The sequence below is a fragment of the Giraffa tippelskirchi genome, chromosome X (assembly GCF_054371585.1).
Source record: "Giraffa tippelskirchi isolate mGirTip1 chromosome X, T2T-mGirTip1v1.2.pri, whole genome shotgun sequence".
NCBI classification, from domain to species: Eukaryota; Metazoa; Chordata; class Mammalia; order Artiodactyla; family Giraffidae; genus Giraffa; species Giraffa tippelskirchi.
Genome location: NC_137289.1, coordinates 153,825,195 through 153,843,610, shown reverse-complemented (window position 1 = coordinate 153,843,610; position 18,416 = coordinate 153,825,195). Strand labels below are relative to the sequence as shown.

General features: G+C 54.6%; 1 protein-coding gene across 4 annotated transcripts in view; it reads right to left on the bottom strand.

Annotated features, from left to right (window-relative positions):
• Positions 1-18,416, bottom strand: part of LOC145535248 (serine/threonine-protein phosphatase 2A regulatory subunit B'' subunit beta) — a 48,195-nt gene that overhangs the window by 6,444 nt on the left and 23,335 nt on the right. For all 4 annotated transcript variants that reach the window (XM_081563593.1, XM_081563594.1, XM_081563595.1 and 1 more), the window contains 5 exons: positions 4,105-4,208; positions 3,669-3,771; positions 2,689-2,763; positions 1,412-1,498; positions 756-912 (listed from right to left, as the gene is read on the bottom strand). In XM_081563593.1, the coding sequence (XP_081419719.1) occupies positions 756-912; positions 1,412-1,498; positions 2,689-2,763; positions 3,669-3,771; positions 4,105-4,208 (526 nt within the window). The remainder of the gene's footprint in view (positions 1-755; positions 913-1,411; positions 1,499-2,688; positions 2,764-3,668; positions 3,772-4,104; positions 4,209-18,416) is intronic.

Here is an 18,416-nt window from a genome sequence, read left to right as displayed (position 1 = left end):
ACACTGACCACAAAGGAATGCTCAGGGAATTCAGAAACCCTCTCGTGGCTGCAACTACCTCAAAATCCATTACATCGAAACCTACAGTTTTAAAGAAATTGTTGACAAAACTAGAAATCCACCACACAGGAAAAATTTAGCCCATTTTGTATACCCTGAAAATTTGATTTCTTGTAAAGGCAGGTGTAGGGAACTCAAACCGGGGTTCTGTGACAACCTAGAGGGGTGGGATGGGGAGGGAGGTTCAAGAGGGAGGGACATATGTCTACCTGTGGCTGACTCACGTTGAGGTTTGGGAGAAACCAACACAATTTTGTAAAGCAATTATCCTTCAATTAAAAAATCAATAAATTTGAAAAATACCATTTATACTGGCCCATCGGGCGCCCTGGCCTGAGGTGGCGGCGGGGGTGGCCCCCCTCCGCAGAGACACACGCGGGAGCCCGGGGGTGGGAAGAGCTGGGGTAAAAGGGCTCGGAGGGGGAGCCGCCAAGTGCTCAGGTCTCCGGGTCCACGCCGGCCGTGAGGGCGCCGCCGACGCCACGCGGCCATGTCCCCCGTGTGCGCCTGTTTTCCGCCTCCCGCAGCAGGTCCAGAGGGAGTCTGGGTGCAGGATCCGAGTGTGGGGGGCGGGTGGCATGGGGGCAGCCAACGCCACTCTCGGGAGACCGGGAGACCAGGAGCCCCCCCCCCCCCCCCCGGCTTAGCGCCCGCTCCGGCCCCCGCTCCCACCTCCGAGCTGGCTGAGCGCTCACCGTGGTCGTTGTGCCGGGCCAGGTCCTGAGCGTCGATGAGCAGGTCATGGTCCGTGTCCAGCTCCCAGAACTTGCAGTAGATGACATAGAAGTGCTCGTAGGAGAAGAACTCCGTCAGCTGGTTGATGTCTGCCTCCTCCTCCAGGAGAGCCACGTTCTGCAGGACACACCAGAGAACTGCCAACAGGGACGCCAGGACGTAGAGTGCAAACAGGCCGTCCAGTGGGGACGGGCCCAGATCCCGTGTCGTGGGGAGGCAGGGTCAGAGCAGGGCAAGGCCGTGTGAGGGCCGGGAGGGGCAACCGGGTCAGGGGTGCACCGGGGCAGCACAGGTCAGAGACACGGAGGGGAGGAGGTAGGGGACGGGGGAGGGGGGAGCATGGGCGGACGGTTCTGTGCGCAGAGACCCCAGGATGACGGCAGACAGGAGGGCCGGACGGCTGGGTGCCGGGTGTGGGAGGCGGGATGGATGTGTGGGCGCGCGGGTGGCCGGATGGGGATGTGTGGGTGGGCGGGCGAGTGGCCGGATGGGGATGTCTGGGTGGGCGGGCGGGTGGCCGGATGGGGATGTCTGGGTGGGCGGGCGGGTGGCCGGATGGACGGGGGTGGGGGGGCGCGCCCGGGCGGGTGGAGGCGGGGTCCCTCTCCCCGCGCACCTGCAGGAAGGTGCTCCTCCGCAGCTCGGCGCACGTGATCCTGCCCGACCAGGACCTGTTGACGGTGTAGAAGATCCTCTGGATGACCTGCGGGGGACGCAGGAGGCACGTCAGCCCCGCACAGCGATGTGGGCACTGCAGGGTCCACGTGATGCCCACGTGTGAGCCCGCGGGCCGCCCTATGACCCCCTGTGACCCGCCCTGTGACCGTGCGCTGCAGGACCGCGAGCCGCCAGCAGAGGGCGGCCGCCCCGCACTTGGCGGAGGGTCGGGAAGGAGGCCCGTTGGAGCCCAGGGGGGGACCCGGCGCGGCGGAAGCTGCGCCCGGTGCAGTGCGCAGCCCAGCCGAGAGCCGGCCGTCCTCGGGCTGGAGGGGGCGGACACAGCAGCTCTGAGGGGCGGGCAGCCCTCACAGCGCGGCTGGAAACCCGCTCCGATCCCTCCAGGAACACCTGACTGGCCGGCTGGAGGGGAGCGTGAGCTTAAAGCCGAGAGCGCGCCCGCCCCTGCACACGGAGGCCGGCAGGTCCAGACGTCAATGCCCGGGGCGCCCCCTCCCCCATCCCCTCCTCCAGGACCGCCCCCGCCCCGTCCCCCGAGTGTTTAGGAGCCCCTGGCATCAGCAGTGTCTCAGCCAGCACTCAGTGTGGCTGGGAGAAACCTCAGTGTGGATCGTCACTGTGAGTCGGGGAGCAGAGTGGGGCAGGGTGTGTGTGAGGGGGGCCTGGGAACCGTGGGCACGTGCAGCTGCACACGCATCCACACCCCGCCCCGCCCCGCGGCTCTGCTCCCCCACCCCCGCGTGCGCCTGCCCCGCCCACACGTGTGCACTCCGTGCTGCAGGACAAGTGTGCTCCCAGCCCGCGTGCCCGGGGGCTGCCCACCAACCACCCGCACCCAGAGCCGGGCCACGTGTGTGGGCGAGAGCCCTTCCCCCCAGGTGACCCCGGCCCAGGGCAGGTGCGGGGCCTGGGCTGCGGTTCCGTGTCCCCAGGTGGGGCCCATGCCCCACGCAGAGCGCCCTCGCCTGATGCTCTGAACCTGAAAGCCTGCTGCCCGGGAGGCAGACGGTAGGGTTTCTGGACGCGCCCTCGCCCGCTGGGACCTGCGCCCCGTCCGACCCTGGGGCTCGGCGACGTACCCTGCGCGGGGCCTGCGTGGGCCACACCGCTCACCCCTCCCGAGCCCCGGAGAAGAGGACCACAGACACCTGGTCGTGCTGACAAAGCGGGGCGTAAGGGCTGCGGACCGCGGGGGCGCGGACACTCGGCACTCACCGTGGTGATGTAGCGAGAGTGGAACTCGGCCGCCTCCTTCAGGAACGCCAGGCCGGGGTGCGTGTTCACCACGTCCTGCGGGGGGAGAGGACCCAGTCCTGGGACGCGCCGCGGGACCACACGCAGCCCCCGGGAATGAGAACCCACGTGTCCACCAGAAACCCCAGGGTCGCACAGGCAGGCCCAGAGGCGCCCCGGGGAGTCCCATCGAACACACGGTTACGTGAAATCACGTCAGATCGAGACTGTACTGAGCCGTCGCGGCCACGTCTGAGAAAGGACGGGGCTCTGAATGGAAGCAAATGCCACTGCCTCTCATGACCAAGGGTGACCTGACACGTATAAACATGCAAACCCCAGCAGGTAAGAGCATCCCAGGTTCTGAGGAGTACGTGACATGTCCTCATGTGATAAAGGACTACAATCCCGGGTGCCCTTCAAATCGCTCTCATTCACACTCTTTGCGTAACTTTGTTCCGTGTTTTAAGTGGAACATGCAGGTAGGCAGCCATCACTTTAAACTCTCCTCCAGACAACCGACCATGAAGTCCTGAACTAACTGTGTTTAAAGGAAGCAGAAAGGCACTGGGAATGAATGTCTCGCACACCCCGACCCGGCCCGTGACAGCCTGGCACACACCAGCGTGCGTGGTGCCCATCCGAGTCCAGGTGCCCAGGCCCAGGGCTGCAGCTGTCCACCCCGTCCCATGGCTCACAAGGCTCCCGAGGGGCTGCACGGGACCAGCCCAGGGAGGCGGCCCCACAGGCAGAGAGCCAGGCTCCCACATGGAGGTGTAGACACAGGGATGCGCCTGTGAGAGGGGTGGGGGTGCGTGCAGCAGAGAGGGGACATGCGTGTGCTGGGCACGTGCAGATGGGGGTGTGCATTGCGCAAAGGCGGGACACACGGACGGGGGGCGTGTGCGGTGCACAGCAGGGACGCGCGGGAGAGGGGCATGCAGCGGGCGGCGGGCACGTACCTGCAGGAAGGGCACGAAGTCCTCCTGCACCAGGTAGCTGCAGCCGGGGCTCACGAGCAGGTGCACGAACTTGGCGGCATCGTCGTGACAGTTCTGCAGGACCCTGGGCGCAGAGCACACCCCTGCTGACGCCCCGTGCGTCCACAGGCCCCCGCCCAGACTCGGGCCCCAGGAGGTACACGGCAGCTGTGCTGGGACCCCCCACACGATCTCCCGCAAACGTGACTGTCCCAGCCGCCGGGACCCCCCCAGGCACGGTCTCCCCCAGACCTGTCCCGGCCGCTGGGACCCCCAGGCACGGTCTCCCCCAGACCTGACTGTCCCGGCCGCCAGGAACCCCGAGGCATAGTCTCCCCTGGACGGGAATGTCCCGGCCGCAGGAGGGCCAGCCAGGAGCGGGGGACGGCCCAGGGACACCGCCCCCTCCCGGACTCACTTTCTCCACATGGCGACGAACTTGTGGACGGACACGGAGCCGGTGCGCTCCCCGCCGGCGCTGCAGAAGAGCGGCCCCTTCCAGTAGAGCGGGCAGCCACAGGCCTGCGGGAGGGGTGGGGACACAGTCGAGCTCGTTCTGGCCCCCAGGGCCGGCCCCAGCAAGGCAGGGAGAGCCGCTGTGTGCAGACGGCGCGCCCCGCACAGCCCCGCGTGTCTGAGGACACGGCAGTCCCTCGCTCGGTCACATGGGTGAAGGCGCAAACAGTGGTCCTGAGGACGCAGTGTGCACCGCGTCCCCCGACCGGAGCCTGACTGTCGGCAACCAGGACAGAGCAGGTGAGCACACCCCCAACCCCGGAGTCTCAGCGCCTCATGACCCGTGAGGAGAGCGTAAACGAGAGGAGACCGTGAGCTACTCGGGACACGAGAGGACGCTCCTGCGACACTGCACGCCGCAGGGGTCAAGGTGACCACATCGCTCACAGTCACAGCTTTCAGGGCCCTGACGCTGGGAAAGATTGAGGGCGGGAGGAGAAGGGGACGGCAGAGGAGGAGATGGTTGCATGGCATCGCCGACTCGATGGACACGAGTTTGGGCAAGCTCTGGGAGCTGGTGATGGACAGGGAGGCCTGGCGCGCTGCAGTCCATGGGGTCGCAGAGAGTCGGACACGACTGAGCGACTGGACAACAACAGAAGGCGTTGAAGAGGTATGGAAACAGCGCAGACTCTCTGACTGCTTTATTTCCTGGTGACAGGACTGCAGAGGGGCTTACGTTTCGCCCTGAACGCTTTGGTCAAATCCTGGGACAGACAGCAGCAGACGTGACCACCTTTACCAACAGTTCTGCAAACACCCAACTCATACGGGCAAGACAGAGAGTCCAAAATATGTAGGAACGCTCCAACAATCCCAGGATACCCAGGTTCGACCTCTGGGTCGGGAAGATCCCCTGCAGAGAGAAACGGGAATCCACTCTACTATTCCTGCCTGGAGAATCCGAAGGACAGAGGAACCTGGCGGGCTACGTTCCAAAGGGTCGCACGGAGGCAGACAGGACTTAGTGAATGAACAGCAATAGGAAGAAGGCAGACGGCTCGGGAACGGCTCAGGGTGACCGCCGTGAGGCCTGTGAGCTGTGCGCTGGCGGGCTCTGCGAGCAAAGAGCGTGAACGGGGTCAGGACTGCGGGGGGAGACGCAGAGGAAGCAGTAACCAGATCCCAGCAGAGGGGACCACACGATGGTCTCGAGAGCAGGACCCAGACAGCAGCTGACAGACCCTATGCTGCGGGGGGAGGCGGTGCAGCGGCCAGCAGGCGGTCTGACGGGACCCCCCTGTCCAGTTAAAAAAGACGGGCGGACGACCTAGAAAGACGCTTCTCCACAGAAGACACACAGATGGCCGAGAGCACACGGAAAGATGTTCAACACTGCTAACTGGAGAAATGTAAACCAAAGCCACAAAGAGGACCACCTCACACCATGCAGAAGGGCCATCACCAGCAATCTGCAAACAGGAAATGCTGCAGAGGGTGTGGAGGAGAGGAGCCCTCCTCCCCTGCGGGTGGGCCCGTAAACTGTTACAGCCACTGTGGTGGACGGCAAGGAGGCTCCTGAAAAACTAGAAACAGAGCTACCACATGATCCCACAGCCCCACAGCTGGCCCTGTGTCTGGAGAAAACTCAGCCAGAAAGGCTACATGCACCCCAATGCTCACTGCAGCACTGCTCACCACAGCCAGGACGAGGAAGCCACCTCGATGCCCACTGACAGAGCAGTGGGTAAAGAAGGTGTGGCACACGTATACCGTGGAATATTAGTCAGCCATGAAAAGGAACGCAATAATGCCGTCTGCAGCAACATGGATGGGCCTAGAAACTGCCATACTGTGTGAAGTAAGTGAGACAGAAAGAAATACCCTATGACTTCCCTTATACGGGGAGTCTAAAAGAAACGATATCAATGCACTTACTGACAAAGCAGAAAGAGACTCATAGACTTACAGAATGAACTTATAGTTACGCAGCGGAAGGGACAGCCAGGGAGTCTGGGATGGACGTGGACACACTGCTGTATTTAACATGGAGAACCCACAGGGACCTGCTGGACAGCACAGGGAACTCTGCTCAATACTCTGTAATAACCTTATGGTTCCCAGGAGGAAGGGTGGGGAAGGGATAGTCAGGGAGTTTGGGATGGACATGGACACACTGCTGTGTGTAACATGGAGAATCAGCAAGGACCTGCTGGACAGCACAGGGAGCTCTGCTCCATGTCTGTGGCAGCCTGGATGGGGAGGGGAGTTTGGGGGAGAATGGATAGATGTGTATGTGTGGCTGAGTCCCTGTGCTGTCCACCTGGGACAATCACGACACTGTTAATTGACTGAACTTCAATGTAAAATAAAACGTTTTAAAAAAATAAATAAATTCGCTAAGTGAGGTGAGCTGAGCAGGCATCTGAAAGATGGGAACTAACTTAGCAAGCTCAAAGTCCACAACCTTGCTGGGCAGGAAACGAACAATCACAAATGCTTCCCTTTCAATTCTGCCAGGAGGACAGAACCCCACAGTGAGGTCGGGGAAGGGGGGGGGCGGTGGCTGGGGCCAGGACTGTCCGGATCCTTGGAGGGGGACAGCCCTGCCCACATGTAGAGACGCCCTGTTACCCACATCCAAGAGCCCCCACGGCCCGACTCCTCCACGGCTGAAGAAGGTGCCAAGGCAAGTTGGCAGGGGGTGAGGGGTCTGCTGGGTGGGGAAGGAGCCGCTGGGCACCGTGTACAGAAGTGCACTTTCTTCCTGCCCCATGCAGGCAATCACCCTGCTCAGAGCGGAGCTCGTACCTGAACAGAAGAGTTTACCGAACCAACCTCCAGAGGAAAACACAGGACAAAATGCTAGTGACACTGGGATCGCGGACACTTCCTACCAAGGACAGAAACGCGTAAACCCCAAATAAAGAACCACAGGACCAGACAGGGTGTAAATTAAAACCATCTGTAATTCCAGAGGCTGACGGAAGAGTGGAAAGGCAAGGGAAGACTGGGAAAAAAACCCGCTGGGGCGAGGACCTCTGACAAGTGCTCCCATCTAGGGCACACACAAGGCACGTCTAAGTCAACACTGAGAAAACACTGCACGCTTAGTGGGCAACGGTCTGAACGCGGATGTCGTCAGCATAGTATACAGTGACACAAATGCTACGCACAAAGGTGCTCAGTACTGTGAGTCACTAGAAATGCGCCCGCTAAAGCAAGTACCCACTGTGTGATCCTCTACAGGGAAAGTTCGAGTGAACTCTAACCAACCCACAGTGACAGAGAGTACACAGCGGGGGCCTGGCTGCACCGGGGCTGGACCGGACAGTGAGCGGGGGGGGGGGAGGGTGTCCGGAAACGCTTCTCATCTGACGGTGTGGACAGTTCCACAGAGACGCGCGCACCCCAAAGCGGATGACATTGTCCGCAGGAAACACCTACTGTTCACCTCAGTCATTACACCCCAAGACAGCGCCGAAAGGAAAAGATGCCGATGGAAAACAAACACATCAGCACACACTGAACCCAACCATGACAGAAATGAGACTGGAAGCTCGAGTAAGTGACTGCAGCGCGCGCGCGCGCACACACACACAGGAGTGTGACCTCAACGCGTGCACACACACACATATCCCAGTGTGACCTCAGCACACAGACACACACACACATCCCAATGTGACCTCAGCACACAGAGACACACACACACACCTCCCAGTGTGACCTCAGCACACAGGGACACACACACACATCCCAGTGTGACCTCAGCACACAGAGACACACACACATCCCAGTGTGACCTCAGCACACAGAGACACACACACACACCTCCCAGTGTGACCTCAGCACACAGAGACACACACACACAAACACCCCAGTGTGACCTCAGCACACAGACACACACACCTCCCAGTGTGACCTCAGCACACAGGGACACACACACACATCCCAGTGTGACCTCAGCACACAGACACACACACCTCCCAGTGTGACCTCAGCACACAGGGACACACACACACATCCCAGTGTGACCTCAGCACACAGACACACACACACACACACACACATCCCAGTGTGACCTCAGCACACAGACACACACATACACATACACCCCAATGTGACCTCAGCACACACACACACAAACACACATGTCCCACTGTGACCTCAGCACACAGACACATACATGTCCCAGTGTGACCTCAGCACACAGACACACACACACATGTCCCAGTGTGACCTCAGCACACAGAGACACACACACACAAACACCCCAGTGTGACCTCAGCACACAGACACACACACATACACCCCAGTGTGACCTCAGCACAGAGACACACACACACACCTCCCAGTGTGACCTCAGCACAGAGACACACACACACACCTCCCAGTGTGACCTCAGCCCACAGAGACACACACACACACCTCCCAGTGTGACCTCAGCACAGAGACACACACACACACCTCCCAGTGTGACCTCAGCACACACACACCCCCCAGTGTGACCTCAGCACACACACACACACACACACCCCAGTGTGACCTCAGCACACACACACACACCCCAGTGTGACCTCAGCACACACACACACACACACCCCAGTGTGACCTCAGCACACACACACACACCCCAGTGTGACCTCAGCACACACACACACACACACATCCCAGTGTGACCTCAGCACACACACACACAACCCAGTGTGATGACCTCAGCACACAGAGACACACACACCCCAGTGTGACCTCAGCACACAGACACACACACACACCTCCCAGTGTGACCTCAGCACACAGACACACACACACACACCTCCCAGTGTGACCTCAGCACACAGACACACACACATACACACACACCCCAGTGTGACCTCAGCACACAGACACACACACACACATCCTAGTGTGACCTCAGCACACAGACACACACATACATCCCAGTGTGACCTCAGCACACAGACACACACACACACATCTCAGTGTGACCTCAGCACACAGAGACACACACACATCCCAGTGTGATCTCAGCACACACACACACACACACACCCCAGTGTGACCTCAGCACACAGACACACACACACACATCCTAATGTGACCTCAGCACACAGGGACACAGACACACACACACACACACCCCAGTGTGACCTCAGCACACAGACACACACACACATCCCAGTGTGACCTCAGCACACAGACACACACACACACCCCAGTGTGACCTCAGCACACAGACACACACACACACACACCCAAGTGTGACCTCAGCACACAGACATACACACACACACATCCTAATGTGACCTCAGCACACAGGGACACAGACACACACACACACACCCCAGTGTGACCTCAGCACACAGACACACACACACATCCCAGTGTGACCTCAGCATACAGACACACACATACATCCCAGTGTGACCTCAGCACACAGAGACACACATACACAGCTCCCAGTGTGACCTCAGCGCACACACACACACACCCCAGTGTGACCTCAGCACACAGACACACACACACACACACCCCAGTGTGACCTCAGCACACAGACACACACACACACATCCCAGTCTGACCTCAGCACACACACACACACACACACATGTCCCAGTGTGACCTCAGAACAGAGACACACACACATCCCAGTGTGACCTCAGCACAGAGACACACACACACATCCCAGTGTGACCTCAGCACACACACACACACACACACGTCCCAGTGTGACCTCAGCATACAGAAACACACACACACACACACACTCCAGTGTGACCTCAGCACACAGACACACACACACACACATCCCAGTGTGACCGCAGCATACAGAAACACACACACACCTCCCAGTGTGACCTCAGCACACACACACACACACACACCTCCCAGTGTGACCTCAGCACACAGACACACACACACACACCTCCCAGTGTGACCTCAGCACACAGACACACACACACACACCCCAGTGTGACCTCAGCACACAGACACACACACACACCTCCCAGTGTGACCTCAGCACACAGACACACACACACACCTCCCAGTGCGACCTCAGCACACAGACACACACACACACACACACACCCCAGTGTGACCTCAGCACACAGACACACACACACACATCCTAGTGTGACCTCAGCACACAGACACACACATACATCCCAGTGTGACCTCAGCACACAGACACACACACACACACACATCTCAGTGTGACCTCAGCACACAGAGACACACACACATCCCAGTGTGATCTCAGCACACACACACACACACACACCCCAGTGTGACCTCAGCACACAGACACACACACACACATCCTAATGTGACCTCAGCACACAGGGACACAGACACACACACACACACACCCCAGTGTGACCTCAGCACACAGACACACACACACATCCCAGTGTGACCTCAGCACACAGACACACACACACATCCCAGTGTGACCTCAGCACACAGACACACACACACACACCCCAGTGTGACCTCAGCACACAGACATACACACACACACATCCTAATGTGACCTCAGCACACAGGGACACAGACACACACACACACACCCCAGTGTGACCTCAGCACACAGACACACACACACATCCCAGTGTGACCTCAGCATACAGACACACACATACATCCCAGTGTGACCTCAGCACACAGAGACACACATACACAGCTCCCAGTGTGACCTCAGCGCACACACACACACATCCTAGTGTGACCTCAGCGCACAGACACACACACACACACATCTCAGTGTGACCTCAGCACACAGAGACACACACACATCCCAGTGTGATCTCAGCACACAGACACACACACACACCCCAGTGTGACCTCAGCACACAGACACACACACACACACACCCCAGTGTGACCTCAGCACACAGACACACACACACACATCCTAATGTGACCTCAGCACACAGGGACACAGACACACACACACACACCCCAGTGTGACCTCAGCACACAGACACACACACACATCCCAGTGTGACCTCAGCACACAGACACACACACACACCCCAGTGTGACCTCAGCACACAGACACACACACACATCCCAGTGTGACCTCAGCACACAGACACACACACACCCCAGTGTGACCTCAGCGCACACACACACACACACACACATCCCAGAGTGACCTCAGCACACAGAGACACACACACATCCCAGTGTGACCTCAGCACACAGACACACACACACACCCCAGTGTGACCTCAGCACACAGACACACACACACATCCCAGTGTGACCTCAGCACACACACACACACACACACATGTCCCAGTGTGACCTCAGAACACAGAGACACACACACACATCCCAGTGTGACCTCAGCACACACACACACACACACACACATGTCCCAGTGTGACCTCAGAACACAGAGACACACACACATCCCAGTGTGACCTCAGCAGAGACACACACACACACATCCCAGTGTGACCTCAGCACACACACACACACACACACACGTCCCAGTGTGACCTCAGCACACAGACACACACACACACACACATCCCAGTGTGACTGCAGCATACAGACACACACACACACCTCCCAGTGTGACCTCAGCACACAGACACACACACACACCTCCCAGTGTGACCTCAGCACACAGACACACACACATCCTAGTGTGACCTCAGCACACAGACACACACATACATCCCAGTGTGACCTCAGCACACAGACACACACACACACACATCTCAGTGTGACCTCAGCACACAGAGACACACACACATCCCAGTGTGATCTCAGCACACACACACACACACACACACCCCAGTGTGACCTCAGCACACAGACACACACACACACACACCCCAGTGTGACCTCAGCACACAGACATACACACACACATCCTAATGTGACCTCAGCACACAGGGACACAGACACACACACACACCCCCCAGTGTGACCTCAGCACACAGACACACACACACATCCCAGTGTGACCTCAGCACACAGACACACACACACATCCCAGTGTGACCTCAGCACACAGACACACACACACACACACACCCCAGTGTGACCTCAGCACACAGACATACACACACACACATCCTAATGTGACCTCAGCACACAGGGACACAGACACAGACACACACACCCCAGTGTGACCTCAGCACACAGACACACACACACATCCCAGTGTGACCTCAGCATACAGACACACACATACATCCCAGTGTGACCTCAGCACACAGAGACACACATACACAGCTCCCAGTGTGACCTCAGCGCACACACACACACATCCTAGTGTGACCTCAGCACACAGACACACACATACATCCCAGTGTGACCTCAGCACACAGACACACACACACATCCCAGTGTGACCTCAGCACACAGAGACACACATACACAGCTCCCAGTGTGACCTCAGCGCACACACATACACACACACACACATCCCAGTGTGACCTCAGCACACACACACACACACATCCCATTGTGACCTCAGCACACACACACACACCCCCCTCTGTGAGGCTAAGGATGAAAACTGCAGACAGCAAGAACTGGCGTCTCACACTGCTCGCTAGACGTGTCCCAGACACAGGCACGCCAGAAGACGGTTTCGTACTTCATATAAAATTAAACATAGTGGCAGCGGATGAGCCAGCGATTCAACAGAGGCATTCCTTACCTCAGACACAAGCAAAGCTATCGCCGGAATCCTGGGAATGCAAATGTCCACAGCAGCCATGTTCACGAGACGGCACTGAGAACGACCAAACACTCCTGCACCGGTAAAGCCAGGGACGCGCATGCACAGGATGCCACTCGGCAGCAGACACGGGGACAGATACCCCAGTTGTGCCCAGAAACCAGAGGCAGCCCCCACGGGGCCCCTGTGACATTCTTCACCAAGTAAAACAGCAGCAGCAGAAGGCCCGGGGTGAGCGTGCTGGGGCCCCGGACCGTCTCCTCCAGCGCGCCCGGGACAGACGCCGTCTGGAAGAGCAGACACACAGACAAACTATACGAGGCTACAGACACCGCCTGCAGCAGAGGGCCGAGTGCTGACGCCACGACACCACAGGCCCACCCAGCCGCCCCTCCTGAGGAGCTGGGAGCAGAAGCCCGTCCTGTCCCACTGACCCCTGCACACAGCACCGCCAAGGTCGGGGGCCGATGCCCCAGCCAGGCCCTCGGGCCCGACCACCGATGGAGGAGTCCAGGAAGCCTGCTCAGTAACACGGGGAGGGGACCTGGAGCAAGAGGGGGCACATGAGACATCCTGGCTGACCGGGGTTCCCTCTGTTAGGTATTCGGTCACTAACTCCTGCCCGACTCTCCACGACCCCATGGACCGCAGCCCGCTGGACTCCTCTGTCCATGGGGTTCTCCAGGCAAGAATACTGCAGAGGACTGCCATTTCCTCCTTCAGTGCATCTTGCCAACCCAGGGATCTAACCCACGTCCCCTGCACTGGCAGGTGGGTTCTTTACCACCGAGCCACCTGGGAAGCCTTTAGCGTTCCCTATATAACTCTAAAAATAGAATTACCATGTCATCCAACAGCCCCATTCCTGACCATGTTATCTGGAAAAGATGAAAACTGAAATTCAAAAAGATACATTCACCCCAACGTTCACAGCAGCCCTATTTATGTGAAGAAATGGGTCCACGGGGGCAAACATTTATACTGTGGAAAACTGTACACCTTCAACAGGGAGATCTTATTCTGTGTCCATTATACCTTAATAAAGTTGACTGAAAAACAAAATTAATTATTTGATTCAAGAACCTAAGAAAAAATGACAATAGACAAATGTGTAAGAAAGTGATAAAGATGTGAGCAGACTGCAGAAACAGGTAAGCAAAAACTGAAGTACTCCATGAAGCTGACAGATGCTTATCTGAAAAAAGAGAAGTTACTCTCTACCCTGACTAGTCAAAATGAATCAGAAATAAATAACCCTACAAAGAAAAAGGGTCACATGTACAGATTTGACGTTCTTGGATTAGAAGAATCAATATTGTCAAAATGACTATACTGCCCAAGGTCATCTATAGATTCGGCGCAACTGCTATCAAATTAACCAGTGGCATTTTTCACAGAACTAAAACAAAAACTTGTTAAATCTGCATGGAGACATAAAAGACCCCAAATAGCCAAAGCCATCTTGAAAATAAAAAAACTCAGCTGGAGGAGTCCTGGTGCCTGGCTTTAGACTATACCTCAAAGCAACAGTAATCAAAATTGTATTTCCTGTTGTGGTTCAGTCACCAAATCGTATTCGATTCTTTGCAACCCCATGGACCGCAGCACGCCAGGCCTCCTTGTCCTTCACCATCTCTTGGAGCCTCCTCAAACTCATGTCTGCTGAGTCAGTGATGCCAAAACTGTGTGGTACTATGATGTCAAAACAGTGTGGGACTGGCATAAAAACAAAGAGATGATGGAACAAGATAGAAAGCCTAGAGACAAACCCACGCATCTATGATCAATTAATCTGTAACAAAGGGGAGCAAGAACACAGAATGTAGAAGAGCCGTTTCAGTAAGTGGTGCTGGGAAAACTGGACAGTTCCAGGTGAAAGAATGAAATCAGAACACACTCTGACACCACACACAAAAGTAAACTCCAAATGGGTGAAAGACCTAAATGTGAGCCCGGACACTATAAAACTCCCAGAGGAAAACAAAGGCAGAACACTCTCTGACATCAATCACAAAATAGCTTTTTGGATCTAACTCTCAGAGTAATAGAAATAAAAACAAACAATAAACAAATGGGATCTAATTAGACGTACAAGCATTTGCACAGCAAAGGAAACCATAACAAAATGAAAAGACAGAATGGGAGAAAAGATTTGCAAACGATGCGACCAACAAGGGATCGATCTCCAAAATATACAAATAGCTCGAGCTTGTACAAATACCTCGTGCTTGTACGTACAAACAGTTCAATATGAAAAAACAACCCGAGGGACTTCCCTGCTGGGCCAGTGGCTAAGACTCCACGTTCCCCATGGGGGCCTGGGTTTAGTCCCCGATCAGGGAACTGGATGCCGCATGCTGCAACTAGAGAGCCCTCATTCCATGAAGACAAAGATCCCGTATGCTTCAACCAAGACCCAACATGGCAAAGAAATAATGAACATGTGCTCAGTCGCTCAGTCGTGTCCGACTCTGTGCGACCCCATGAACTGTAGCCCACCAGGCTCCTCTGTCCATGGGGTTTTCCAGGAAGAATACTGGAGTGGGCTGCCATACCCTCCTCCAGGGGATCTTCCCGACTCACGGATCGAACCTGAGTCTCCTGCATTGCAGGAGGATTCTTTATCACTAGTGCCACCCCGGAAGCCCCAAATAAATAAATACATATCTTTAAAAGATTCAATCAAAAAATGGTCAGAAGAGCTCTGGAGAATGAAATGGCAACCCACTGCAATATTCTTGCCTGGAAAATTCCATGGACAGAGGAGCCTGGCGGGCTACAGTCCATGGGATTGCAAAGACGTGGAGACGACTGAGAGACTAACTTTACTACTACCAGAGAAGTTCACCCCACATGCCACAACTAAGACCTGGCACAATCAAATAAATAATAAACATTTAAAAAATGGTCAGAAGAGCTAAACAGACATTTCTCCAAAGAAAACAGTAAAGATGACCAAAAGGCACATGAAAAGACACTCAACATCACTGATTGCTAAAGAAATGCAAATCCAAGCTGCAGTGAGGTACTACTTCACACTGGTCAGGATGGCACTTCACACCGGTCATTAAAAGGTCTACAAACAATAAATGCTGGAGAGGTGGAAAGAAGGGAGCCCTCCTACACTGTTGGTGGGAATGTAAGTTGGCGCAGTCACTATGGAGAACAGTATGTGGGTTTCTCAAAAAACTAGAAACAGAACTAGAATATGACCCAGCAGTTCCACTCCTGACCATGTATCTGGAAAAGATGAAAATTCTAATTCAAAAAGATCCATGCACCCCAGCGTTCACTGCACCACTATTTGTAATAGCCAAGAAACGGAAGCAACTAAATGTCCATGGACAGATGGATGGAAAAAGAAGACGTTGTGCACATATACACAAGGGGATATTACTGAGGCATAAAGAAGAATGAAAAAATGCCATTTGTAACAACACAGATGGACCTAGAGATTATCATCCTCAGTGAAGTAAGCCAGAGAGATGAAGACAGCTATCACATGATATGACTGACATGTAGAGTCAAAAAAAAGGGTACAAATGGACTTACTGATAAAACAGAAACAGATTCACAGACAGAGAACAAGCTTTATGGTTCCCAAAGGGGAAGGGATAAAACAGGAGCTCGGGATTAACATATACAGACCACGAATACATAGAACAGATGATCCGCAAGGCCCACTGTATGTAGCACGGGGCTTTACTCAGTATTCTCTCATCATCTCAGCGGGAAAAGAGTCTGAGAAAGGATGGATGCCTGTCTAAGTATAGCTGATTTACTTTGCTATACATGTAAAACTAACTCAACACTGTACGTCAACTCTTTGTTGTTCAGTTGCCCAGTCATGTCCAACTCTGCGATCCCATGAACTGCAGGCTTTCCTATCCTTCACTATCTCCCAGAGTTTGCCCAAGTTCATGTCCACTGAGTCAGAGATGCCATCCAGCCATCTCATCCTCTGTCGTCCCCTTCTCCTCCTGCCCTCAATCTTTCCCAGCATCAGGGTCTTTTCTAATCAGTCGGCTCTTCGCATCAGGTGGGCAAAGGATTGGAGCTTCAGCTTCAGCATCAGTCCTTCCAATGAATATTCAGGACTGATTTCTTTTAGTATTGACTGCTTTGATACCCTTGCTGTCCAAGGGACTCTCAAGAGTCTTCTCCAACACCACAGTTCAAAAGCACCAATTCTTGGATGTTCAGCCTTCTTTATGGTCCGACTCTCACATCCGTACATGATCACTGGGAAAACCATACCTTTGACTAGACAGACTTTTGTCGACAAAGTGATGTGTCTGTGTTTTAATACGCTGTCGAGGTTTGTCTTAGCTTTTCTTTCAAGGAGCAGGCGTCTTTTAATTTCATGGCTGCACTCACTGTCCACAGTGATTTTGGAGTCCGAGAAAATAAATTGTTACTGTTTCCATTGACAGAAAATAAATAAATAAGATACAGATTAAGAAAAAAAACATAAACCAAGAGCTGATTCTCTGAAAGGGCGCAGACTGACCGACCACCGGCCGGAAAGGGCGCAGACTGACTGACCGCCGGCCAGTCTCACCAAGAAGAGAGCAAATCCAAACAAACAAAATAAGAAATGAAAAAGGAAACATATCAACCAGTATCACAGAAATACAAAAAATCCGTAAGAGAACACTGTGAAGAATTATATGCCGAGCAATCCAACAACCGAGAAGAAAAGGACAGCTTTCTAAGAACACACAGCCCACCAAAACCGAATCGTGAACAGGTAATTCGAACAAAGAGATCACTGGCAGTGAAATAGAATCTGCCATCAAAAAGCTCTGTACAAACAAAAATCCACTACCAGATGGTTTCACCAGCTAAATCTAGAAATTTACAAAGAAGAACTCTTAGTGATCCTTCTCAAACTGCTTTGAAGATTGAAGAGGAGGGAATACTCTCAAAGACAAGCCACCATCACCCAAATACCAAAACTGACACTACCGAAAAAGAAAATTAAAGGCCAACATCTTTGATAAATACAGATGCAAAAATTTCAACAAAATACCAGCAAACCGAATCCAATAACACATAAAAAAGATCATACACCGTGACCAAGCAGGATTCACCCCAAGTTCACAAGGATGGTTCAACATACGCAAATCAATCAATGAGATATACCATGTCAACAAAAGTAAAAAAGTGCATGATCGGCTCAATGGATGCAGAAAAAGCACTGACATAATTCCACATCCATTCATGACAAAAACTCTTACCAAAGTGAGTTTAGAGTAAACATATCTCAACATCACAAAAGCTATTTATGACCAATCCACAGCCAATACAATCCTCAACAGTGAAAAGTGGAAAGCCTTCCCTTTCGTGAACAAGACAAGGATGTCCAATCTCACCATTTCTATGCAGCATAGGACTGCAAGTCCTAGCCAGGGCAATCAGACAAGGAAAAGATATAAAAGGTGTTCAAACTGGACCCGGAGCAGTGGGACGGGGTGGAGGTGAGACGGAGGCTCAAGAAGGAGGGGACATATGTATACCTATGGCTGATCCACGTTGATGGATGGCAAAAACCAACACACTACCGCAAT